Source organism: Biomphalaria glabrata, chromosome 1 (assembly GCF_947242115.1).
Source record: "Biomphalaria glabrata chromosome 1, xgBioGlab47.1, whole genome shotgun sequence".
Lineage (NCBI taxonomy): Eukaryota > Metazoa > Mollusca > Gastropoda > Planorbidae > Biomphalaria > Biomphalaria glabrata.
In genome coordinates, this window is record NC_074711.1 from 55,014,847 (window position 1) to 55,042,695 (window position 27,849).

The following is a 27,849-nucleotide window of genomic DNA, read 5'->3' on the forward strand; positions in this document are numbered from 1 at the left end:
TTCAAATTTGGATGTAAATAACATGGTTGAAATGACAAAACGGCCTCATGAACTACATTGTAAAACAAATGACATGGCCAACTAGAAAAGTTCTCAGGATAGTCATTTGTAGTTCAATAATAGTGGGAAAAAAGTTAAGCTAAAAAATTATATCAAGACAAGAAAAAGAAGTGGATAGACCTTATTTGGTAATAACCTAATGATGACATAATTTCTGATGTCGAGACAAGAACAAGAAGTGGATAGACCTTATTTGGTAATAACCTAATGATGACATAATTTCTGATGTCAAGACAAGAAAAAGAAGTGGATAGACCTTATTTGGTAACAACCTAATGATGACATAATTTCTGATGTCGAGACAAGAAAAAGAAGTGGATAGACCTTATTTGGTAATAACCTAATGATGACATAATTTCTGATGTCAAGACAAGAAAAAGAAGTGGATAGACCTTATTTGGTAACAACCTAATGATGACATAATTTCTTCTAAAGGAGGATGGAGTCAGCAAAATGCTTGAGCACTAGGGCTCAACAAACTAATGAAATTTGAGTGAGTGATGGTAACAAATAGAAAACATGGTCTATTACTGATCTTCCAAGATTAGAGATAATGAGGCCTTTCTTTACATAGCATGATAGGCCTACTTAAGTTATACATGACTATGTTCCACACTAATTGCTTAAAAATAAATTTAATCTCCAGTTCTTACCATAAGACCAAATATTTTTTTATAGAGAGAAGGAACATTTGTCTTAATAAATGCAGCAGCAGTAGAAGCAACCTGTGAAGCTTCACTGCGTTTGTGAGCATCAATGTTACATTCAACCAAAGCTCTGTGAAATAAGAGGAAGGGAGTATTTATCAATAGCATAATCCACTTTCAACTTTTAAATACAAATCTAGACTGATTTTTTTTTTCATGCAAGAAAAAAAATGGTTTGATATAACTTGTTTTAATGTCCATTTTGTTTGTAAAATTATAGCAACTAGATTATATCATATAAATATGTATGACTAAATTTTGTGATGTAACAAATATTGTATATGAGATAATATTACACACAAAAATGTATAACCAATGACTGTACTACAGCATCCATACAAGCAAAGTGTAAAATTAATAAATAAAGCAATAAAAGTAGAGTTTAAAAAGATGATTTAAACTTGCAAACAAGTTAAAATTCATCTTAATTTGATTTTTTTTTTCATAGTTTTTTGTTTGTTTGTTTGTTTTTCGTTCTTGCTGAAAAAAAAAAAGGTTAATTTGAAGTCAGTTAAGTTCAGTTATGAAAATGTGATTAAAATATCAACATTTTCCAGTTATTTCCCTGAGTGTATAATTAGAGTACTTAAATCGACCTGCGTATCGCCAAGGTCAGTGCATCCTACGGCAGACTGTCTACAAATGTCTGGAACAGACGTGGTATCACCACAAACACCAAGCTAGGGGTCTATAGAGCCATCATCCTCCCTACATTGCTCTATGCCTCAGAAACATGGACAGTGTACAGTAAACATGCAAAGAAACTAAACCACTTCCACATGACATGTCTGATAAAAATACTAAATGTCAAATGGCAAGACAAAATACCAGATACAGAAGTCCTTTGGAGAGCATGTCTGCAAAGCATCCACACAATCCTGATGCAGTCCCAGCTGCGATGGGCTAGTCACGTCCTCAGAATGGAAGACCACCGCATCCCTAAACGACTCTTGTATGGCCAACTAAGTGAAGAAAAGCGCTCGCAAGGTGGTCAAAGAAAGCGCTTCAGGGACACCCTCAAAGCTTCTCTGAAGGCGTTCAGCATAGACCCAGGCACCTGGGAGACAGAGGCACATGACAGAGCATCATGGCGTCACGCTGTGAAAACTGGCGCACAGGTTGCTGAGAAAAAAAGAACAACGCTGGCAGAAGAAAAATGCCAGAAAAGAAAAGCAAGGGCCACGACACTAGCTCCAGCTGGAATAACCTGCTCAGTGTGCGGCCGAACATTCAGGGCTCACATAGGTCTCACCAGCCACATGAGGAGGCATAAAACCCCAGTGCATAGCCCTCAGCCCCCTGGATGACAAAGTGGTCATCATCGAACCACGAAGGACGAACTATATATATATATATATATATATAATTAGAGTATTTAAATAAACAAAAAGATACACTTACATCATGAGCTGAGCACGCCATTCCGAGTCTTTATCTTCAATTTCATCAAGTGCTTTGACTATCTGTTGTAAGCTTTGAACCAAGTATTGCCGGCATCCTGACTTCAGAAACGGTCTACATAGCTGCCAGTAGATTACTGATGCATTGTATACAAGAAAGTGGTACCTTAAAAAATAAATGTTGAAAGCAATAATTAAGTTTTTTAAAATTTAAGTATAGGACTGTATAGGCCTATTTATAAAAATACCCTACACAAGATGTAATACACTTTAAATTAAACATTAAAATAAATACCTGGAATTAGCTTTGGCAAAAGAAATGGTCTTCAGAATGTATGTTACAGATTTTTCAAATTGTTCCTGTTATCAAGATTAAAAGTTGAGCATTAATATTTAGCAGAAAAAGAATACCTCACATATATGTTCTTGTTTTTAAAGATTAAGGAATGTGGTAGACAAACAGAACTTTGATTAATAATTTGCCAAACTGAGGATCCTAGCCTTAAAATCTTGTGTTGTCCTAACTTAAAAAAGGTATTTGACATAAGAGGAGAAGCAAATGTGGTTGAGAATTCTGTTGCCCACGCAAGACTCTCTTTCACCTACCCTTACAACCTTAGCCTTCTATTTAAAAAAAAAAAGTACCTTTTTCAGACCTTGTGAACTATACAGGTCGTCTGTTTCTGTGGCCCACAATTAACAAGGGTGTCATGTAGCCAGCACAACAACCAACTGACTTTACTTTTCCACAATTAATGTCAGGTACCCATTGAGTTGGGTGGACTCAGGGCACCCTAAAAATCCAGAAATTCAAAATACTAGGTCTTCACCAGGATTCGAGCCCAAAACCCTCAGTTCAGAAGCAAAATGTTTTAACACTCAGCCACCAAACCCCTTATGTTTACACATGAAAACCTTTTTTTTTTTACTAAATAAAAGAACATTTTAAAATCCAATGTTATATGTTTTAAGAATGTTGGTAGATGTGAAACCAATAAAAGACATGTAAATCAAAATTATATATTTTTATAATAATGAAACCCACATTATCAGTTGCATCTTTAGGAGCTAATAACTGAGCCTGGCAGAGATATGCACGACCTAGAAATTGATTTGATGCTGGCTGTTTCATAAAAAACATCTGTATGCAATCCTTTGCAATGTTGTTAAAACCATGCTGTAGAAAAAAAAAAAAAAGGAAGAAAGAATTGACATTAAGTCAATAACCAGGCCATCATTGTGTTAAGCCTATTTGCATATTTTTAATGTTATTTGTTGTTTTTTTTAGGTTTATATTAAATTAAGTATAAAATAAAAATTGTGATACATTAAAATATTCATAAAATATTTTTTATTTAATATGCAGAAAGAAATTAATGTTAATAGACTTTTTTATTTAAACAATTTTTTTTTTTTTTTATGTTTTACAACAAAAGTACTTAGTTTTTTTTAATGCATAATACTGTGCTGAAGAAGTCAGGAGCCATGAGGAAGGCAAGAGAAAATTGCAAACAGATTTGTGTTTATTGGGATGATATGTTGCTACTAAGACTTTAGAGAACTTTTGAGAATGCTGGCTGCCAAATGCAGCTTTAACCCAGTATTGGACTAGACCTTTTATACATTTTAGATTAAGAAGTATTATACATACATTATACATATCAAGAGATATGTTACATTTCTTTTGTAAACTAAAAAAAAAAGCTAACCATACCTGGTATGCTACTTCAGCACACAAAACATACAAGTCTTGTCCAAAAGACTCAGGTATGTCTGTAGATGCTCTAGACCTTGCTACATTTTGAAGAAGAGTATGAGCCTGGAGTAATGCAGGATTTTCCTCACCTTTGAATCATAATAATAATTAGTATAAACCTCACTTATGACCAAACTGAACCCGAACTTTAAAACTGATAGGTACAAACTGAACCCAATGAACTGTTGTTAAATAAATGAACAGAATAAAGAATTGCAATACTGCAAATTTTGCAATTTACACATGACCAAACCGAACCCAAACTTTAAAACTGATAGGTACAAGCTGAGCCCACTGAACTGTCTTTACAATAACTGAACTGAATCAAGATTTGCAATATTGCAAATTTTGCCATTTGCACTTCCCTAAAATACATTTCATGCCACATTAACAACAATTATTGCTTTGTAAGCAAGTTTATTGAATTATATGAGTTTGCTGAGACTAACTAAAACTGGCATAGCCATTAAAGCAAAAACAACTGAAATTCTTTTTAAAATTTTCATAAGATTATAAAGATTGACAATTTGGTATTTTTTACTGATAATGGAAGTAATTAATATGTAGTTTTCTTATGGCAATGGTGTTAGAATTAGTTTTCCAGGTCATAATCTGATCTTAGCTCGTGTGGAGTTTTTGATCTCCCATCGAGCGCCTCCCCAGGTGGCAGATAGATAGGGTGGGTACCGGGGAAATAAAATACCAGGGGTGGACCAAAATCAAACCTGCTGCCTTGCAGGAAGTGGAGGGATCCACAAAGGCTAGGGCACCTTACCCGAAAATAAAGGCAGCTATCCAGAGAGCTGAAAAGGGCAGCCCCCCAGATGGTTATGCACAGGGCTAACAACTCTGTCATATAAAAAATACTGTTACGAAAGCTAATACACACAAGAAAACCCGGACAGATCTCAATGGAAAACGGCCTAGGAATGGAAAAGGACATGATTTTTGTTTTGCGACATGGAACGTGATAAGCCTTTATAGAGCAGGTGCGCTAGCCCAACTTACTGAAGTGTTAAAGAAATATAGGATACCCCTTGTAGCCCTACAGGAAATCAGGTGGAAAGACTCGGACATTCTCAGAACCAAGGAGTATACTATATTTTATAGTGGTGGAAGCACTAACAACTTAGGTACAGGTTTTGCTGTTAAAAAGGAAATGGTAGGTAATGTCATTGGATTTAAACCTGTAAGTGATAGACTCTGCTCACTATGTTTGAAAGGAAAATTCTTCAACATATCATTTATCAATGTTCATGCCCCTACTGAAGATGCAGATGATAACACAAAAGAAGCCTTCTATGATGGACTGGAAAGAATTTATGATGAAGCGAAGCACCAAATCATGACATCAAAATAGTCCTAGGAGATTTCAATGCAAAAATTGGAAAGAAACCAGCATTCAGACCAATAATTGGCAAAGAAAGCTTACATGAAGAGACCAACAATAATGGCATAAGATTAGTGGATTTTGCATCAGCAGCACAAAATTCCAACATAAGAATATTCACAAGGTAACCTGGATCTCACCTGATGGCAACACCCAGAATCAAATAGATCATATACTCATAGATAAGAGACATGGATCAGACATACTAGATGTAAGAAGTTTCAGAGGAGCTAATGCTGACTCAGACCACCTACTAGTAAAAGCTAAACTTAGACAAAGAATAAGTACCATACACAATTGCCAAAGAAAGAGAGCACAGCAATATGATAGTCAAAAACTCACAAAGGATCCACTTGTTGCAGAAACTTATAGAATGGCACTCCAAACGCAACTGACAACATTAGAAAAGGACTGCGAAAATAACATAAATGAGCATTGGGAAATAATAAAGCATGCTATCAAAAGAACAGCAGAAGAGGTAGTTGGATTTAAACAAAAGAACGAGGAAATAGGGTGGTATGATGATGAATGCAGACAAACTATAGAAGAGAAGAACAATGCCCGAATGATAATGCTACAGAGAGAAACCAGGAACACTAGACAGCAATACAATGAAGCAAGAAGAAGGGCCACAAAAGTTGTTAGAAAGAAAAAACGGGAATGGGAAAAGTCCAAGATTACTCAAATTGAGGAACTAGCAAAGGAGGGAGACATGAGAGGAATGTATATGAAAATTAAAGATGAAAAGAACGGATTTCAAGCTAGATCACACATGTGTTAGAACAAAGATGGTCAGCTTATTACAGAAAACAGCAGGGTCATTGAGAGATGGGCTGAATACTTTGAGGAGATCCTAAATACCACTGAAGATGGAGACAATGGAGAATATGAACTGCCACATGGGGGACCAGATCCCTTAGTGAACCCTCCAACACTCATTGAAACATCAGAAATAATTAGGACCATGAAGAATCACAAAGCACCAGGAGAGGACCAAATCACAGCAGAACTAATTAAATATGGAGGGAAAGACTTACATTCCCAAATACACAGACTAATATCAAGAATTTGGGAAGAAGAAGTAATACCAACAGAATGGGAAATGGCTCTTATAACCCCAATACACAAAAAAGGATCCAAGTTAAAGTGCTGTAATTACAGAGGAATCTCTCTACTAAATGTGACTTATAAGATACTGTCTAGGCTTATAACTAAGAGACTTGGAAAATATTCAGAAGAAATCTTAGGTGACTACCAATGTGGTTTCAGACCCAACAAATCCACAACCGACCACATCTCCACACTAAGATGTATACTAGAAAAATGCCATGAATACAACATACCAATCCACCAACTCTTTATAGACTATAAAATGGCTTATGACAGTATCAGAAGGAAATACCTATATGACACTCTACAGGATTTTGGAATACCCAACAAGCTGACATGACTTATACATATGACATTAAACAACTCAAAAAGCAAAGTCATAATACAAGGAGAACACTCACGGGAATTTAGGATTAAACGAGGATTAAGACAAGGAGACGCACTTTCCTGCATGCTTTTCAATTTAACACTGGAGAGAGTTATAAGAAATATACACATAAACACAAGGGGAACTATTACTAACTACTTCAGGAGAGAAAACATGGGTCCACAACCAACAGGGACGATATACAGCCAACCTCTACAATACCTTGCTTATGCCGATGACATTGCCTTATTGGGTAAAGAAACCTCTGACATCGCTAGAGCCTTCATACAACTAGAAGAAGCATCTCGACCAGCAGAACTTGAGATCAATGACAGTAAAACCAAGTACATCACAATGACAAGAGACAATCAAACAGAGGGACAAAATATCAAAATCAAAGACCATGAATTTGAAAACGTCCAAACTTTCAAATATCTAGGAAGTACTATTAATTTCAAAAATGACCTACTAACAGAAATAAAGGAAAGAATAGCAGCCGGAAACAGGGCATTTTATAGCACCCACCATTTACTTAAGAGCAAAACGATTTCAAGGAAAACCAAGAAAATAATATACAAAACCATAATAAGATTAGCAGCAATGTATGGAAGTGAGACCTGGACACTAACAAAGACATCTGAAAATTTACTTAACACTTGGGAAAGAAAAATTCTTAGGAAAATCTATGGTGCCATACAGGATGAAACAGGGTGGAGGACACGCACTAACCATGAGTTATATCAATTATATGAAGACCCACCAATAGTGAACGAAATAAAAAAGAACAGACTACATTGGGCAGGTCACCTTGAAAGAATGTCAGACAACAGAGGGGCGAAAATCGTATACAGGCAAAAACCAAAAGGCAGGCGACCCAAAGGCAGACCCCGAATGTGATGGATAGATGACATGGAAGCAGATCTGAAGCAGCTTGGGGTTAGGGCGTGGAGACGAAAGGCCCAGGAGAGATCTGAATGGAAGGATGTGTTAAAGCAGGCCAGAGCCCTCCATGGGCTGTAGCGCCACTGGGATGGATGGAATCTGATCTTAGCTGTTGAAAAGATTCTAAAATCCCTTGACGTTGATTTAGTTCATGATATGATCAAAACTTCAAAAGCATGAAGGACCCTTTTACTGTTTATCCCTCCCTCCCTCCACAATTTTTTTTAATCATCTTGTAAACGTATGTAAAGGTTTTTGGCATGGGGGGGGGGGGGAGAGGCAGAGGGATCCACAAGTACCCAGTTGTCTAAGGCCCAAATATTTCTTGCAACGGGTCTGTCTAGATAAAAAACTATATATTACATTGTGAAGATGACTGCTTTATCTGAAAATTTCATATAATGTCTACTTAGCTAGGGTGACTAGTAACAAAAATGATTACTTTTCATCTTGGAATAGTAGGATCTATAGCTAGAGTCTAAACTATGTAATAAAACATACCTTCACTGCTTTGAGCTTTAACAATTAATCGTCTTATATTTGCATCCATATTAATTATTTAGATCTGCTTTGTTGATGCAAAGGTCATTGTGTGATATCTGTAAAACTACAGGTCTATATTACACTTGACTGTCTTGACACTTTTTTGTATTGTTGGTTCTAATAAAAAAAATATTTACACTATGTAGATCTACCTTCAGGGAACATAAGTAGACAAAAGAATAAGAGGCAGACAAAGAAAGCAGAGGAAGACATCAAAGAGTGGGTAGGCCTATCACTGGAAGAGATTTTACTTAAGGCAAAAGACAGAAAGAATGGAGGAAGATGGTTGGCAAATCATGTGTGGTGCCCCAATGGTTCAACAGATTAAGGAATAGGCGATGGTAATGAATATCTAGCCAAGCATTTAACTATATATATATATATATATATATATATATATATATATATATATATATATATATATATATATATATATATATATATATATATATATATATATATATATATACAGTGCTTTTTTTGTAAGAAAATAGTTGCCTATGAATTGCTTAACTTTTAACTACAAATAAATTAATAATAAACGTTAAAATACAAGAAAAGTAATAATTTTGTCCCCACATTCAAAAAGGTGCTGATGTGCCGTACCTGTGCTTACCGTAAAAAAAAAGCACTACACTGTATGTATATTTACAGAGAGAGAGAGAGAGAGATGAGACTATATTATAACAAATATTATACATATTAATATTATTAACTACTGATTATTCAGTATAATATATATAATATAGATCTGAGAGAATAAGGTCTATGGTCCAGATCGAAAACATTCATTAAATAATTCAACTTTCAACTGTTTGTAACAGTGATTAAATCACAATGTACAGACTAATTATTTGTTTGGAAATTTTTTGAATCCACAATGCTAACATTAACATAAAGTAGGTCTTGATCTAACTCTATATAATTATATAATATAGACCTAATGAATAGACAATTATAGGCCTAATATTCTTATATCTTAGATCTAATTCTAATTTTACAAAAAATATAGATAGATAAATATTTGAATCTAGCAACACTAACAATAACAGGCTAACCTTAACCTGCTTTTACTTTCTATTTCTAGTATAGTTTAAGTCTTAAGTTTTAGTTATAAAAAAAAGTAAAAAAGGTATAAGTACATATAGATCTAGTCATACCATGTCAATCAATCATGAATATTATCATCACATGATATTGATTATCATATTCGCCAGCAGATCACTAGAATCTATATATAATAAAATAATAAATAATGCTTAATAATAGCCCTCTAACACACAAACTGACAACTAAAATTACAGGGTATTTAGGCTATTTTTACAGTTTACAGTTTTGTTGTCTACTTTACTTAGATTTAGTTAATTTAGACTGCATTCAATTGATTAGAAGTCTATAACTGATTCCACTTGAGATTTGGATCTACACTACATTACAGTACTTTAGTCTTTTACTCTTAATTTTAATCCTTACTGACCTTAGTCTTACTCTTAGTATTTAAGTTAGTAGATAATAGCTGAATATATAGCTAGAGTCTAGAATAGATCTAGATAGAGTCAAGACTAATACTCTCTGTTATAATTAATACTAATCAAATCAATGACATTAATGATTGATTATACAGTGTCACATTGTGATATTGTGTGTGTGTCACTATGTCATACTATGTGAAGTAGATCTATGTCAGTATGTGGTAAGGCCGCGGCGTGGTAAGGCGAGTCAGAGTCAGTGAGTGAGTGAGTTGAGTGTGACACTTACTCTTGACCATAAAATCCTATTTTAATTAGCTTTATGATTCATGCTATTATTCAGAATTACCATAGTATCTAGATCTATCTATATAGATATATAGATCGTTACATAGATCTAGATCTAGATCTATATAGTAGTTATAATTCCGGTACAAGATATGCTAAAAAGAACTGCTAGAAAATAATATAGGTAACTATGGTAAGCAAAAGATGGGTAACCATTTTAAAATACCAAGTTTTTTCAATAATAAAAACCCAGTTATGTTATATTCAACAAACGGATTATTTCGCTTATTTTATTTATTGTAATTGAAGTAATAGGCCTATACTAGATCTATATAGATCTAATGATTAATGCTTGCTCTTTCTAGGAAATCTATATCCATCTATCTATCTGTCTATCTATATATATATATATATATAATTCTCTTCATGGCTCAAGAGTTTGGACACCAAGTAATGGAAAGATCACTCTTTTATTTCTGCAAGTCGGACGGACTAGAGTTACCCCACGTAATTTTAGAGGCGAAAAAAAAAGAAAAGGGGGGGGGGGAGAACAAGTACTATATATTCACTCGTCATTAAATACCAGGGCCGGACTTAACCATTGTGGGGCCAAATGCGAAACGGATTTCGAGTGGGCCCAGTTCGTGTAGGGATACGGATAATAATTGAAAATTCTGAGTTTATATTATATATATTCATCTTGCATTTTATTCATTCTTTACTACGCACAGAATTACTACACGAGCCTTGTGTGATCACGCTCAATAGTAAGAATTACCAAATGTTTCAATCTATCTACGAGAAATGTTGACCTTAATTTATTCTTCATTAGTTTGAGGTGCGAGAAGCTTCTTTCACTAGATTCCACAATTGGGCCTACGGGTATTGCATAATGTCATGTTTTTTTTTTAATCGCGCGTAGGATTAGCGTTTACCATATTGAATGACACCCCAAAATGACCATTTTTGTCTATATATATTTCAGGAGATTTGTATGAGTTTTCAAAAGGTTTTAATAATTTCCGGATATTTCCAGGACTTTTTCGTATATTTTGCAATTTCATGAGATTTCCAGGAGCTCCTGGTAAATCGATAGGAGGCCGGGGGAAATCTGTTATTTAGTTATAAAATGGTTTAATTTAATAATTTATACACCTAGAATTAGCGCGGGTCCTATAAAAGTGCGGGACCCACTGCGGTCTCATTGGTTGCAGTGGCTAAGGCAGGCCCTGCAAAATAGCGGCGTATGCTACGCCGCCGGTAGACTAGTAAAATATAATGAAATAAAATCTAATATCTATTTCTATTTAGCGTCTGAAACAATAGCAATAGGATTTTAAAAGTTTAGCCTTAATTTATCTCAAATAAAAAGAAAAATAGCTTAACTCCATTTCATCACTGTCTGCAACCCCCCTTTTTTTTTATTAGATATATATCACCATCATCATTATATCTATTCCTTAACTTTCGTCGTAGAGGTGCTGTTACAGTTCGCGAGTCAGCAGCTGCTCTTAGCCGGATATTAAGAGAAGATGGTCCATTCTATTACGTTGTCTAGCCAGTTTTTCTTTGGAGGACCCTTTCGCCGTGCTCCCTCCACAATTGCCTTCAATTGAATGATAACTCTTGAAAGTGAGTCATGCGCCTTACAATATGACCGAACCAGATTAGCTTTCGTCTCTTCACGGTAACGTAACGTGTATTAATCTAGATCTATCAAAAATACAACACAAACTAATAGATGTAGTATTTTTATTTTAAAACTATCAGGTCACTTTTGTAGATAATAATTTTACAACAGAAAATCACTGCTAAATAATCTGTATGGTTACAAAATATTTATTTTACAGTAGGCCTAGTACACGATGGATGCTACGATAATGCATAAATTTTAGTTACATTTGAAATGTTTCAATTTTGTATTTTTCGTTCTTCAAAGCAATATCCAATAACTCAAACTATTAATCGTGATGCGTATAGATATTAATTTAAAGTATATATCTTATTGGATGGGAGGCGCCTGGACCGCGGATATTAATTCCTCTTCCACACAAAGAAGAAGAGGATTGACTTGATTATTATCCAGTGCTATGCCCCAACGAAGACAGTGAAGAGGTGGAGAACAACAACTTCTACAATAGATTAATTACTACTAGCCGACCCGCGGCGTAGTGTACGCCGCTAGCTATTTAGTGACGGGTGAACACTTCCTGAAAGACACACTTGTCCAAATGGCGTGGGTTTGTGCAAACGACTGTGTGCGCATGCCTGGAGAACGAGGAGGGCGCGAGTGCAGGCTGCAGGGGGGCGGGAGGAAGGTTAGAGAGTCGGCGTGCATGCGTGGTGTCCCGCATGTTTGAGCGACGTAGAGAATTATATATACAGATTGTCACGCTTAAGCTTGTATGTCTAGACTAGTCGCAAGAATGTGATGTCACATGATCAGCAGATCCATGTGCCTGAGTAAGGTGAAGACAAAAAGGCGGGAAAACTAGAGGTGAAGGCTGATAACAGCGTAAACGTGGGAGAAAGGGGATAAAAGTTTTGGAAAACGAGATTATCAGAAAGGTAGTTGAAGTTTTTACTAGTGAGTTGCAGTTTGGTCTAGATGTCACTAGTTTAAAGTAAATAGTTGGTTAGTTCTATTTGATCGTCATTTATATTTTGGTATAATGTGTATATATTTATTGTTTCAAATTCGAGTTTAAAGGAATTAAATGGAAGAAAATTATATAAGCTGTTTCATGTCATTGGTTAACATGCCTGACTAGATGCACGACGCGTAGGACGTAATCATCTTTTTTGCAAGTAACGTCTGTATTATATATGATAAGATAAGATTTATTGTATCTTAGTAGTGTTTATCTTATATAGCTTCAAACCCCGCTCATAGCATTTTGAGTGTGTAATTTAATTGCTTTTTTTATATTGAAGAAGTTGTTTGTTTGTTTTTTTTGCTTCAAACCCCACAGAAGGGGGTTTTAAAATCACCCCCCCCCCCTTTTAGCTATGATCTTGGAATTTTGGAATTGTCGTTTACATTTTTTGTGTGTGTGTGTTTGTTTTGTTCTATAGAAGAGGGGGGTTTAACTGCAAAACCTAGTCCTGGTATGGGGTTTTAAACTCAAATCCCCCTTGGCTGCGTTGGGGCAAATGATGGCTTAGTATTAAAATCTCTCCTAAAATAAACAAAATCAAAGCAAAAAATCAGTCACTAAATTGAGCCCCCCCCCCCCCCCCCGCGGCGGGGGATTTCATTTCGGGGGGAATGTACCCCAACCCCCACCCTTCTGGCTACGCCCATGATTATTGGCGAAGTAAGGACGGATGGGCATACCCAGTTTGTAGCTTAACATTCCGAACTCACGAGCCACATGTAGACTCTAAAACTATATGATAAATATTAACTAGACTAGACTAGATATCAGCCCTCTTCCCCACTCCTCGTCGACTGGTCTCGATTAAATACGATGGACGAACAACCCAGACTACGATTGACGAAAAACCCTTCTTTGATTTTTAGCTGCATGGTCTCACTGGCCGTCATAAAAAATTCTTTTTTTTTTCTACATATATCCTGCTATTTTACACATTTAAAGTCTACAGCGAAGTTCAAGTTGGAAAAGAAAACACATCTCTAGATTCTAGAATCTCTAGTCACTAGTGTCAGTCTAGATCTTATAGACTGTCACTATATAATATATAACTATAGTGTATTTAGCCTTTTATACTAATCTATAACTAAGCCATACTATACTCTAGTAGTCTCTAGTGACTCTAGAATACTCTAGATCTAGAATAAATATCAGACTCAGACTACTAGTCACTAGTCTACTACTCAAGTCCAAGTCAAGACTACTGAGAGTACTACTATCATTATTATCATACTATGTAGATCTAGTACTACAGACAAGACGCTAGAGTTAGACACTAAGACGTCTAAGACAGAGTCTAGTCTCTAGGACTACTAGATCTAGATGTAGTAAATAATATTAATTATTAAATAATAGACGTCTATAAACTATAGACTATAGATCTAATTCTATAATTTACTATTTTATAATTTTTTTAATAGACATAGAGTAACTTACATCTATCGAACACCTTCGTTTTAAGGTACTTATCAAACACCCCATTGTATTTTTTAAAATTCTCCTTTATTTCGATGATTATAAAGAAACTAGTCCATTCTTATTGTGCATCGTCCATTTCTTTATAGTTAAGTCATAATTAGTTTCATTTTCACCCGAGGATCATTTTTTTACTTATATTCAAAGTGCATTGGTAATATTGGTATAAAAATTTCACATTTTTTGAACTCTTGGGAAGAGTGGAGTGAGTCTCGGGTTAAGGGTATTTTTTAATGCTAATGATGCTTCAGCTCAAAAAAACTATATAATACGCTTCTAATTAGGCTGAGAAATATTTACAACTATTTATTTGAAAGTGTCCTTTGTTACCTAAACATGAAAATTGAGGTTTAAAAAGGGGGTGTTCGATAATAGCAGTTTTTATATAAGCAATCTCAGCTTCGTAAGATATCGAACACCATTTTAATGTTAAAAATAAACATCAAAGGGATATAACCCAAAGAAGACAAAATATTTAAATTATATATTTTTTAATTGTTATTTTTTTAAATAATGTAATGCAAAGTACAGATATAAATTAATCATATGTTACAATTTGTATCAGCTATTTGTGGTTTACCGTAAATGTGCTATATTTTTTTTCAGTAAATAGATTTACATCGATATGCACTAATTATACCCATTTTAAAAGCTTGATTTTATGACACATATATTATAGCTTGATATGCTAATAGTATCTATGCCTCCGGGAGGAACAGAGTGGAATGTATTCAGTTGTTGTTTCTTTTTCAGATGCCCCATTCTATTAACTTCTGAATTTGCCCCATTCTATTAACTACTGAATTTGCCCCATTCTATTAACTTCTGAATTATGTGTTATAAACCAATACCTAGCGCATGTGCTTGATGTGAAGAGATATTAATAAAACGAAAGGGCAAAGGGGGAGGTATATATGGTATTTTGAAATAAAAATGTCTTGGGCAGGTTAAAAAAAAAAAAAAAAAGGTCGTGGGGTGGGGGAGAGAAACAGTCAAGACACTGTATCCAGAGATCATCAATAATTGATCGACCATTAGAATGTGACGTCAGCCTCAAATACATAGAGTCAGTTGTGCTTCTCGATCTAGACGTGTATGGCGCCGGGTCTATAAAATTATATATATTTTTTTTTTTGCCATAAAGTATGATAAAGCTCATAATGCGCTACAAAGACGTACATTCCTTTGAAACATCACAAATACACAAAATAATAACAATAACGCATTTAACCACTGTCTTATTCTGCCTACACCCCCTTACCCGCGCTTCCACTGTCCAACATTCACACTTTTTCAGTGCAAAGTAACAACGTAAATTTCAAGACTCAATCCAAACGCAGCCACCAGACTAACACACAACAAAAAAAAAAAATGGTCAGTGATAGCGTAACACACAGGTGTAAACCAGGCCATGAACACAGCTGCCTGGTCGTGCGGTTTGTGCGCTGGACTGTCGTTCGGATTTATCGACCGTCGAGGGTTCAAACCCTGCCCGCTCCCATCCCCCGTCGTCCTGCGGGAGGTTTGGACTAGGAAGTAAAATATCTTCAACTCTGAAGGAACATCCGAAACATGTAAAACATTTTACAAACAAACATCATTGTTTCACTGAAACATTGTTCAAGTTGCAGTAAGAACAATGTTGAGAGGAAAGGGGGAGGAGCCATCAGTCGAGTACCTACGGTCAAGCCGCTAATTAGGTCACAAACACTAGGCATGATAGATACGTAGTATATATAGATATGTTGTTTGTGTGTGTGTGTGACAAATACTAAGCGTGCTCTAAAATACGTTTTTTTTTTTTTTTGGTCAACCAGGTGGTTTAGGGAGGGCGGATTTATCTACATCTATAGGTAACACAGCTTGCAAGCTACCATAGCTTTTCAGCACCCCCCCCCCCCTCACCGCCCAGATCGAAAAATATCTAGCACTGACTTTTGGGCTGTTACATACACTGAGCGTGCTAGATCGGCGGCTAGTTACGTAGGGCCGCGTACCGTATGTTTTGTTTTTAGGTCAACCAAGTAAACTGTTGTGTCCTGCAATGACTTGGGGAAGGCGGGATTATCTATTGGCTACCAAAGCTTATTAGACTCTCCCTCAAATAAATAATATCTTGATTTAATTTATTAATGGCCTTAAGTCTCAAAATAGCTTAGACCTAAATAAGTTCTACGGTAATGCGTTACTGGGCTTAGCACCGTCAGTTTCTAAGCAGAGCTGATCAGTGATAGATTCCTTCGATGTGGACCATTTGAAAATGACTAAAAATCTGTCTTTCTTGACATGGCGTAAAAAGAAAATGATATAAATAAAAAAATATAGATTATAACACTTTTAAAACACCATACTTCTCGTGTGTTCGATAAGTTCTTAATATGTTCGATAAGATAAGATAAAGCTAAAAAAGTGTTCGATAATTTAAGCTTTTGAAATCATCAACCTGACCCATTTTAACATCAAATATAAGTTTAACTATGAGTAGTAATAGAATAAAACATGTCTACTTTTTAAGAAAAATGGATGAGGAGTTCACAGATACAATCAGTTTTTTTCTAGGTCTAATTTTTACGGAGATACACAAATTCAAACATAAAAAATGTCGGCGAATGAGTTTAACTTGTTCGATAAACGTAAGTTACTGTAGTCACATAGTCATAGTGACATAGTTGTCACATAGGTAAATACTAGACTATATTTAACTATATTTATTTTAATATTATAGGTTAGATCTAGAATGATATATATATAATATTAATAATATAGATCTAGTCTAGAATTCTACTAATTCTAGATCTAGTCAAAGTGTAGGAACCTAGATGACCTACATCTAACTTTAGCTAGACACTGTGAGGATACACAGGATGCTGCCACTTGCGTAGCATTCTTCAAAGGGGACCCCACCGTCGAATGATTACCTAGAGACTATAGTCTATAGATTAACTATTTTATTAAAAATTAAATAATATAGATCTTGATCTTCTAATTATACTGTCATTATGAATGTCACTATTGAATGAGTTGAATGATGACCGACTATGTGTTAAGTTTCATTATTATTACAAACTTTACTTCAAAAAAGAAGATTATTAGTCCTACGCATTTCATATGTGTCAATCTAGACTTGCATGTTAATCAATGACTTAAACTCTGCTTAGTCTTGGTTTTCCTGGCTGATTCAGACAACTCATTGCATTTTCTAATGACTAATGGCACTAGGCAAGAAGAATCACTTGTACGTTTCGTTCTAGCATTTTAGGAGTATAACTATGGGCATGCTGTCACTGACATGAATTATGGATATAAATTATATCATTGAACTCTCTGATGATCATGAATCATGGGAGTATCTATGACATATAAAGATCTTGAATTCTAGATCTATTATAAATCTATATTCTAGATTTCTAAATAATATCCTTATTATATATATATATATAATAATTAATTAATATATAAATTTGGATACACTTAGATATCATAGATTCTATACTGAGATTAAAGATAGTAGATCTTAATCTAGAGTATAGACCCTATGTAGTATGACTATGCCTGGCTTTAAAGCAAAGGTTTTCAACCTATGGGTTGCGGCCACCTTGAGCCCTTTTAGAATTTTAGAATGACTAGATTTTGAACTACAAGTAAAACTATTCTAAATTAAAAATAAAAAAATTGTCACAGTAAATATAAGGACCTATTTAAAGTGTGTGTGTGTTTAAAAAAAAGAGGGGTGGTATAATTTAAGTTAAAACTGTTTGTGGAGATGGGTTAAATAAAGTGTATCTCCTAGATCTATGACTGAAAACAAAAATTAATGTATAGAGAGTGGACTAAATTGTGAATAGTGATGTTTCTTCTTTCAAAGTGTTAGCGGGAAGAGCAAAGTTTCAATCAGTATTTTTTCAGTAATTTATGGATAAAAAATATATGTAGTGCAGTGGGCATTATTATATGATAGGATGCAATGGGGGATTTAAAAAAGGCAATGCTTTGTTTAGACAGACAAGAAGACTACAATTGATGAGCCTAAAAAGTGTTTGTGCATACTCTATACTAAGGGGTTTCAACCATTGTGCAACATAGTATCTGCTCGTAATATATATTTTTGTTATGCTAATACATACTACTATGCATAGAGTGTATATCTTAGTAAATATTTTTATACTCATCTTGTCTCATAGATCTATTCAAAATGACAAAACCATGGCGTACAAAAATGCCACCTTTAAAATCAATGAGTCGAAAAGAAAGACGAAAAGAAGAAAGAAAATTGAAAAAAGCCAGAAAAGATGCATTTGCTCACCGAAACTATGTAAGTTGTAAAAGATATTATACTTATATTAAATATATCTACATAATTCTAAGGGTATATATATTATTTAGCTAAAATAATGATACTGATAACTATAATACCCGTATCAGCTAAATTAATAAAAATAAATAAATTGGATTTTTTTTTTAAGCAAAGTCTTTTAATTTATGTCCAGACAGTTGCAAGCAAATATATTGTCTCCATAATTACCAGACAGGGTCAAGCAGCAAACATTTTTTAAAATGAAAATTAATCTGTAAAAAGGTTATATTATAGGAATAAAAAGTAACCAAGTCTTGCTAATATCAATATTTCAATGAGGAGTCAGTGACTTGTGATGAATGGAAATTCCTTGAGGATGACAGTGAGATTATTGACACATGGTTATAGAAAAAAAATGTGGAGAAATCCTTTTCAAAAGTATCTTGTAGCCTAATGTTTATTTCCATGAAATCTTGCATATTGGACCCTGTTTTTATTGTTTTCTTTGCTAAGAAAAAAAAAACAATTTCCAGTGTATGGTAATCTAAAAAGGTTATTAAACTACTTTTGTTCTATGGTGGAAACTGAATATTAATGTCAGACGTATCCACTGAAATGATCTCAAAGTCATTATGTCAATTATTGTAAATAAGACTTGTGGTTTTTATTTGAGAATTGATGGTATGTGTATTATTATGATTTTACTGTCACCAGTCTGTCAGACCATTGGGGCATCACACATGATCTTTCAACTGTCTCTCTCCATTCCACTCTGTCTTTTGACAGGATTAGAGTCTCTTTGATAGATAGGCCTGCCTGTTCTTTAATGTTGTCCACCTATTGCTTCCTTTGTCTGCTTCTCCTTCCTTTCCCTGATATTTGAAGCTTTTGACACTTCCTAGTTTTTCATCTCTGATCCTGATGCCCATGGTAAAGACCTGTGTGCTATTTGTCATAGTGTGTGTCTTATCTGCATTTATTTGCATGCCATATGCTTTGAAATTCTTGTCTATTTACATCACCAAGTCAGTTAGCTATTCCTCTGTTCCTGCCAAAACATCTATGTCATCAGCAAAGTGCAAGCTATTATTGCTTCTACCCACAATGCTTAAGGTGCCTTTCAAGAGTGTCCTCCCTTATCCTATCAAGGAAGATATTACAAAGTGTTGGTGAGAGTATGAAACAGAAACCCATGAGTTTATTAAGTCACACAGTAATAACTTTTGAGATTGAGTGTTAAAACTTGTGTTTTAAACTTTCGCCCCCTTACTAGGTAGCCAATCAGTTTTTGCCTCTTGGCCACAAATTTGAATAACTAGGTGATTATGTTGTTTACTTAACATTTTTTTCATATCATTATGATTTTAAAAAATGAAAGTGACATAGATATATTCTTCTCATTTTTTGTTCAGCTAAAATTTAATGATTTATTGTCTGCTGTCTTCCTTTCCTTGTGTTTTCTTTTTAGGATCGTTTAAAAGATTTGAAAGACCTAGATACAGCATTTAAAGCAAAGAACCAACAAGAGAAGAAAGAACGACTAAAAGTAAAAGAGAAAAAGAAAAAAGTAGCTCAAGTGGAAGCAAAGAAAGAGGTATGCTAAAAAATGATTTTTTTAATATTTTTTTTGTACTATGTAAGATCTTATCACTAAAATTGCCTTGAGATATTTGATACCATCATAAAAAAATTTTTGAGACAATGTTTAATACTGTGCTAAATACCAGCAAGAGTTTGAAACCAGATTTTATTCTGTCCATTTGAAAGTAAAACTTTCATAAATTCACAATCTTTTCATTTATTGTTTTGCTTTTTTTTTAAAATTATTTTATGTTCTGTAATTAATAAACTTAAAATATTGAAGTGGATCAATTTATACAGATGAATACTTAAGTCAAATCAGAACCCAAAAAGTGGAAATTTGCCAACACTCAGCAGTGTTTTTAGTCATAATAGCCTGAAAAAAGATGTTTACTTTGTAAATTAAATTAAAACATTGTATATAAACCAAGGAAGTATAAAAGCAATCAACTTGAATTTTTAGCTGTAAAAAAAAACCCACGCGTATTTAATAGCCTTTTATGAAGTTTGTTGTTTTTGGAAGAAAGTGAAAGGAAGTTTGTATTTTGAATTAACATATGCAATTACTTTTTCATTACAGCAAGAAGATACAAGAGTTAAGGGACTTAAGTTGGCGATTCAGAAAGATGAAAAGGAGCTTAAGCAGCTAGAAAAAAATTTGAAGTTTCGCAAGAAAAAAGGAGTAAAGAATTTACCATCATCTTTCATGAAAGATGGCTTGGACTGTATCTTTAAAAACAAAATGTTTTTGATTTAATAAGGTTTCAGAAAAAATAGTAGAATTATAATTTTGTTTAGTTTAGAAGAATCCTCTACATGTGTTCCTTAAAACAAAGAAGATATTTTGGATGTAACTGATTCAGAGAAAATTAAAACACTTGAAGATGTTGTTCCTGGGTACGTAAAGGGATCAGATGATGATGATGATTCTGAGTCTGACAATGAAATGAATTTGAAAATGGATACTGAAATAGAAGAAGAGTCAGGTAATAGGATAATGTGGGATAAAAGTTAAGATGTTATTGAATTTTCATAATTATTTATTCAATTATTTGTTTATAGAGCATCTCCTTTCTTTAATAACATACTTATGTGCTTAATATAGCTGGTAGGTATATTAAGTATGCATACATACAAACTAGTAAGTTAAATAAATTATCACATCTTTCTCACATCATCTTATTAAAACAAACCTATAGAGGTTTTTTTTTTTTTTCAAATTTCAGTTGTATCATAGTTTTAGAGTTAATGTATTTTTTAGGGTCAGATGATGATGAAGCTGATCAGAAGTCATCAAATGAATCTAAAGATATACAAAAGGCTCTTAACCCTATTATCAAACAGAAGAATGATCCAGCCAAGAAAGACTCAAAAAAAGTCTCATTTGCATCTACTCATTTACAAAGTAAAACAGCTGGAAAAAATATGAACTTCAGTGATGATGATGATGACAATGATGAAGAGGAGGAGGAGGATGAAGATTTTGATGAAGGTGAAGAAGGTGAAAGTGATGAGCTGGAAGAGTTTCTTGCTGGCGAAGATGATGATGATGATGAACTGGAGACTAAACCTTCAAGAAAAAGGCCAAGAGAAGAAGCAGACAATGAACTTCGAGAGGATGTGTATGGAAGACTCAGGGATAGAGAAGGGAACATTGTCAAGCCTACTGAAACTGGGACATACATTCCACCTGCCAAAAGACTTCTTCTGTCAGCCGGGCAAAATGAAGCTCTGCACAAGAAACTTAAAGGCCTTATAAACAAGTAAGTAATAGTATATATCGAGTGTAAGGTTGGCAAAGCAACTCAACTCTAATATTTGCATTTAAGATAAGTAATTATGATTATCCCATTTTTCTGTTAATCATTACAATAACTCTTCTAGAGTGAGTGAAGGCAGCATGCAAGCCATAAGTTCTCAGATAGAGGCTTTATACCTCGATAACAGTAGAGCAGACGTGAATGAGACAATGTTTGCTATCATACTAGAATCAGTGGTCACACCTGTTGCCTGTCCAGAAAGATTAGTCACAGAGTTGACTATGCTAATAACTATTCTGAGCTGTAACATTGGATCTGAAGTTGGTAAGTCTTTAGACTACTTGTTTCTCATTCTGAAGTATGTATCCTAAAAGAAACCTAACAGATGTAATAGATGAAATTTAATGAGGATTTTCAGTGTTTGTTTTTTGTTTTGTTTTTTTAAAGTTTGCTTCAAATGTGTACATTAATGAAATAGGGGAGTAAAAAAAAAGGTGGGGAAGGGTAGGTAACTGCTGCTTTCAGTAAATATGTTCATTTCAGATTTATCAATGCTATACATCAGGGGTTCTTAACCTGTGGGTCGCGACCCCCTTGGGAATGGATTGACGATTTGCCAGGGGTCGCCAAAGACCATTGAAAAGATGGATTGTTATTGTCTATTCTTCTATTGCTGTGTGTGTGTGTGCGGGGGGGGGGGGGGGCGCGGCTAAGTGGGGGATTGTAAAAAGGGGTTGCCGAGCATAAAAGGTTGAGAACCGCTGCTATGCATAGATTATTAATTTTAAAAGTTAAGAAAAATTAGACCTATAGAAGAAAATCAAGAAAAAGTAGAATCTAAGCTTTGTTACAATAAATGAAAAGCATCATGTGTCCATAATAGGGGTGCATCGGATAATAGCTCCGGCTTCTGCCAAATATTCAGACTTTTTTCACTATTCGGCAATATTCGGCTTGGTCGAATATCACCGCCGGATAGTTGGCCGAATAGTAAAAAGTACACCTTGTACCTATTTAATATGGACCACGTTTGATTTATGTCTGATTTATATTTGTGAATATTTGTAAAAGACATGACCAGGCCTATCTTTAAAGGGAGTGCTAAACACCCCCCTACTCCTTATTTTATTTATTAAGCCCTTGGCACTCAATTTATTGATAGACGTTGACATTTGTTTACCTAGAATGGATGAACACAACATACAAAGACAGCATACTACACTATAAATAAAACGGTTGATTTGCTGGAGTGTTAAGAAACACTTGTAACTAGTGTACGGTATACTAGATCTACATGCTTGACCGACCATGCCAATGTGTTATTTTTTGCCTGACCACTCAACACTATTATGTATGTATGTGTACACACTACAATAGGACTACATGTGTAGGCCCACAACGTCCATCTGACCAGGTTATTAAAATCATCTGACCAGGTTATTAAAATCAGTCTATTTATTTTTTTGGGTAGGGAGGGTATGGATGAGTTTTTTTCTTCTATATTTGGTTTTCCTAATGCTATTAGATCTATATAACTGTGGTCTAAAACTAAATCTCAATAACAGGCCTACAGACATCAATTTAATCTATGCTTCGGCACCATTTAAGGTTCAAGCTATAAATAGGTACAATTGATGTTCTTTTGCCGCAAATGAATTAATCTAAAACAATAAATATTGACCTACAACGTTTCAGATTTCAACTATTAACTAACAGCTACTTATCAGTATTAAGCCCTTGAAGCCAGAACCAGAAGCGGTTCTTGGACTTAAAATGACAAGCCTGATGATCAGTTGTTGGTCTGAAATTATGGGACCTCTATTCGAGCCAGATTGCACATTTGAGAGATTTACATTAGTAACTAGTTCAATATCTTATGTAATACAGACGTTGCTTCAAAAAAGAAGATAATTACATCCTACGTGTCATGCATTTAGTCATGCATAATATATATTTACATATCCCATTGACCATCCTACACACACCCTTTACAGTTGGTGGCCTTGTAGATACACACACTTATGTTACACAGATTAATTTGTGATAGGCTTATTTGTTGATAAATACTGTTAAGCTTTAATTCATCAATTAGTAACAGAGTTTAAAACAATAAGGTAAATAAAATGAAAAAAAAATCAATATGAATATAGGTATGTTATTTAACAGTTATACAAAATGTTCAGCAACACAAGCTATTTACAAGACATGTAGGTATCCAACTTCGGCCGAATATCAAATTTTACTATCCGGTCATATCTTGCTCCGGCCGAGTATCAAAAAGTACTATCCGGTGCACCCCTAGTTTATAATAACTAATGATATTTAGGAAGTAACTTTTTTGTGAAGTATTTACTATGTTTTCATTTCAGGTGCATTTTTTATTCAAAAGCTGGCTAAAAAATTTGATGATTTATTGCGGGAGCCTGACTATGGCCATGGCAAGCTTATGGAAAATGTTTTATTGCTCATAGCTAATTTATATAACTTCAAGGTGAGTTTTTTAAATCAAGTCTTCAGGGTTTGTGTGTTTGCTAATATAGCTTGCATCTTTAAGTATGTTTCTTATGTCTTTTCATATATGTCTCTTATATTGCAGCTTTTCATAGTAAATTAGTATTTGACATCATGGAAATTTTGTCTTTAAATATATTTCTTATGTATCTTCATGTCTCTTATATTGCAGTTGTTTCATAGTAAATTAGTATTTGACATCATGGACAAATTTGTCTCAACATTTAATGAAAGAGATATTGAAGTACTTCTCCTATTGTTAAAAAGTTTGTTTCTTTTTTTTTTGTTTTTAGAATTTTAAGAGATACACTTTTTATTAGAATACCTTAAACTTAAAGAATGAGATGCTGGAACTTATTTTATTCAATTTTTTTTTTAATTAATTATTATTTTAATGTTGGTTTTTAAATATTATGTTAGTTATTATCATTTTAACATTATTTTTTCAGTTTTAAAATACCGGCTAGATTTTTCTTTTAATTTAATGTTTTCAGCTGTAGGCTTTAAGCTTCGCAAAGATGATCCTCTGAGGTTGAAGCAGGTTATTCTAGATATCCAAGCCAAAGCTAGAGCAGCAGAAAGTTCTTCTGGAGGCACTATGCAGTCCCGCATTCGTTTCATGTTAGACATCCTTATGGCAGTGCGTAATAATAACATGAGGAAAATACCAAACTACGATTCTAGTCACATAGAGCATTTAAAGAAAATAATCAAAACTTTTATTAAAGGTAACTGAATTCAAACTGTGGCATATTTGAGATTTGTTTATTTACTTTTATGGTATAATGATATGATTGAAAATCAAAAGAATTCAAATGTCACAAGCAGTAGTTATTTTCGCTTAATTGGTTGGGTTTTTTTTATACAGTAAAACATTTACTTATTTATACTATCTAATAAAGTATGAGGAGAGATTGTTCAATAGTAGAAGTAAAGTTTGAATGTCATTGGTTTCATAGAGCTTATAAAAGACATAGAAAAACTTTATCAAAGGACTCACCACATGCAAAACAGATTTCTAACTATACATCAATTAATATTTTAAAAACTAGCCGCAATATATGACCCTCAGACTGGTTATGCTGGTAGGTTCTGGAGAAATGCAAAGTATCTTTATATCATACATATACTAATTAAAACCTAAGACAGAAAACTTGCTACAGTCACCTTAAGATTTTAAATCTTTTGTTGAATTGATTTGATTTGAATTTAATTGTTTTGATTGCAATAGTTCAGGGAGAAGATGAGCTGAACATTTCATTGGAAGACTTACTTAAAGCTGACCAAATTGGCAGGTGGTGGATAGTTGGCTCTGCCTGGGAAGGTCGCAAGGATCCATTAGATAGTATTAAAGGTATTTTTTGCGTTGTTTTTTTAATTTTAAATTGATTTTGAGATGATTCTTGGTATAAAAATGTTTATACAATTATTTTAAAATTGTGTGCAATGATTTATTTTTTAGAAGCAAAATCTAAAACAGAAACATCTCTTAGTGGTACATTCAGCAAACAAATGATGAAATTGGCCAAACAGCAAGGAATGAACACAGAAATCAGAAGACACATATTTTGTATATTAGGAACAAGTGAGGTAAATGAAACATGTAGTTAGAACTGAATCTTGTAGGATTAAATGATTAAAAAGATCACCCTAGAAGTAAACAAATGTTAGTGAAATTTTTTTTTTTTTTTCATTATCTTGTACCAGGATTATGAAGATGCTTTTGCCAGATTGATACGTATGGGACTAAATCACAGTCAGGAGAGGGAGATAATTCATGTCTTACTACACTGCTGCTTGAATGAGAAAGAATACAATCCATTTTATGGCTACCTGGCGGAAAAATTTTGTGTATTTGATAGAAGATTTATGGTAGTTATCTTTTTTTTTTAAATCAGCTATTTTTATAAATCTAAAATATATATTTATTAAGTTTTTTCTTATAAATATAATAAATTTACAACTTAGTATATTGCTATTAGTGTATTATTTTAAATTGTTTATTACATATTTGTGTGTGCATGAACTTATATATTTTGTTTTTTTATTTGATTTTGTTCTTCATAACTTACATTTATTGTTTTTTCTTTGATTTTTCTTAAGATTACAATACAGTTTAGCATATGGGACAAGTTTAAAGAAGTGGATAAATTAGACAAGTTGTCTCGAAATAAACTTAGCCGTCTTATTTCACATCTTCTTATTGCCAAAGCTTTATCACTTTCTATTTTTAAAGTAAGTTCATATATATATATTTTGTTTTAAAAAAATTGTCTTGTGATTACTTGCTGATATGAGTTTGAGTAGTGGTGGAGGCTGATATATTTTTTTTAGGATTTTATTATTTCCCTATTTAAAAAAGATGCCTTTATGTAATGGTAACAGTGCAAGCAGATAATTTGTAGTTTTCCAAACCAAAGTGTTAAACTTTAATTCTAACAATGGCTGCTATATTTGCTTATTGACATCTTAGACATCCATCCCTAATGTGTAATTGTATTTGTTTGGCCACATAAAAATTTTAACAGAATTTTGAAGACAAAATTAAGTTTCTGTAAATTTTTTGGGAGAGTTGCATAATACAAAAGGGAGATGGCCATTTTATGATAACTTTTTTTCTTCCCCAGGTTATAGAGTTTGGTATGGAGAGTAAGAAAATGATCAGATTGTTAGTTCACATTTTGACAGAAATCTTTACATCGTGCAATGAAACTAGTGTTCATGAGATATTTGAAAGAATAGCTCCATTTCCCAAATTAAAAACATTGCGTCAAGGTTTACAAGTTTTTATGAGAATACACTTTAAAGAAACCAAAGGTCAGGCTGGTGCTTTATTACAAGAAAGAATAGAAAAGGCAGATTCAGCAATGTTCAGTCATCAGACTTCCAATATGTTACTTTAACAACATGTTTGTTTGGAATTAGTCTCTGCAGCCAATATTTTACTGTAACTTCAGTTAACAACACATTTGTTTGGAATTAGTCTCTGCAGCCAATATTTTACTGGAACTTCAGTTAACTACATGTTTGTTTGAAATTAGTGCAGCCAATATTTTACTGTAACTTCAGTTAACTACAAGTTTGTTTGGAATTAGTCTCTGCAGACAATATTTTACTGTAACTTCAAGTTTGTAGTTTGTTAACTACAAGTTTGTTTGGAATTAGTCTCTGAAGCCAACATTTTACTGTAACTTCAGTTAACTACAAGTTTGTTTGGAATGAGTCTGCAGCCAATATTTTACTGTAACTTCAGTTAACTACAAGTTTGTTTGGAATTAGTTTCTGCAGCCAATATTTTACTGTAACTTCAGTTAACTGGAGGAATATGCATTTTTAAATGATTGTTTTCCTGTGCTCGCTTGATGGCAGTGCTATAAATTTTTGATGGAAATGTAATAAATTATTTCAAATGTTTACTCTAATTTTTGTTTGTTTCAATAATAATATCATCATAATTATGTCATCAAAAGTAGCATTATTCATTAGCATTATCCATTATAATTGTTATATAGAAAAAAATTTTTAGTTTTCTATATTACTG

General features: G+C 33.7%; 2 protein-coding genes across 14 annotated transcripts in view; one reads left to right on the forward strand and one right to left on the reverse strand.

Annotated features, from left to right (window-relative positions):
- The window catches only part of LOC106079408 (cilia- and flagella-associated protein 46-like), a 65,246-nt gene extending 55,012 nt beyond the window's left edge, over positions 1-10,234 (reverse strand). For 3 of the 7 annotated variants that reach the window (XM_056044508.1, XM_056044516.1, XM_056044487.1), the window contains exons 1-7: positions 10,034-10,221; positions 8,234-8,392; positions 3,882-4,012; positions 3,213-3,344; positions 2,463-2,527; positions 2,169-2,333; positions 714-837 (exon numbers count right to left, since the gene is read on the reverse strand). In XM_056044508.1, coding sequence (XP_055900483.1) covers positions 714-837; positions 2,169-2,333; positions 2,463-2,527; positions 3,213-3,344; positions 3,882-4,012; positions 8,234-8,282 — 666 coding nt within the window. In that variant the 5' untranslated portion in view covers positions 8,283-8,392; positions 10,034-10,221. Of the gene's footprint in view, positions 1-713; positions 838-2,168; positions 2,334-2,462; positions 2,528-3,212; positions 3,345-3,881; positions 4,013-8,233; positions 8,393-9,435; positions 9,507-10,033 lie in introns of all 7 variants that reach the window. The other 4 variants (XM_056044531.1, XM_056044523.1, XM_056044494.1 and 1 more) reach the window with 3 other exon arrangements.
- On the forward strand, positions 9,613-27,724 carry LOC106079411 (nucleolar MIF4G domain-containing protein 1-like). 7 transcript variants are annotated; one of them, XM_056044602.1, is made up of 15 exons: positions 9,613-9,712; positions 18,344-18,474; positions 19,925-20,050; positions 20,618-20,762; positions 20,877-21,023; positions 21,299-21,800; positions 21,922-22,121; positions 24,167-24,288; positions 24,481-24,574; positions 24,803-25,036; positions 25,540-25,662; positions 25,771-25,898; positions 26,016-26,180; positions 26,412-26,543; positions 26,936-27,724. In XM_056044602.1, exons 2-15 carry the CDS (start codon positions 18,355-18,357, stop codon positions 27,209-27,211), a joined length of 2,514 nt encoding a protein of 837 aa, XP_055900577.1. In that variant the 5' UTR covers positions 9,613-9,712; positions 18,344-18,354; the 3' UTR covers positions 27,212-27,724. The 7 variants fall into 7 exon arrangements, with proteins under 7 accessions (XP_055900577.1, XP_013096034.2, XP_013096031.2 ...); XM_013240580.2 differs by lacking the exon at positions 9,613-9,712 and adding an exon at positions 12,582-12,600; XM_013240577.2 differs by lacking the exon at positions 9,613-9,712 and adding an exon at positions 13,574-13,697.
- Positions 27,725-27,849: the final 125 nt, after the last annotated feature.

Excerpts from the sequence above, each read along its gene's own strand:
- LOC106079411 (XM_056044569.1), top strand. The coding sequence starts at position 16,762 with ATGTCGGCGAATGAGTTTAACTTGTTCGATAAAC. Across the intron at positions 16,796-18,343 it reads GTTTAACTTGTTCGATAAAC|ATCTATTCAAAATGACAAAA; the intron begins GTAAGTTACTGT and ends CTTGTCTCATAG. Across the intron at positions 20,051-20,617 it reads AAGTGGAAGCAAAGAAAGAG|CAAGAAGATACAAGAGTTAA; the intron begins GTATGCTAAAAA and ends TTTTCATTACAG.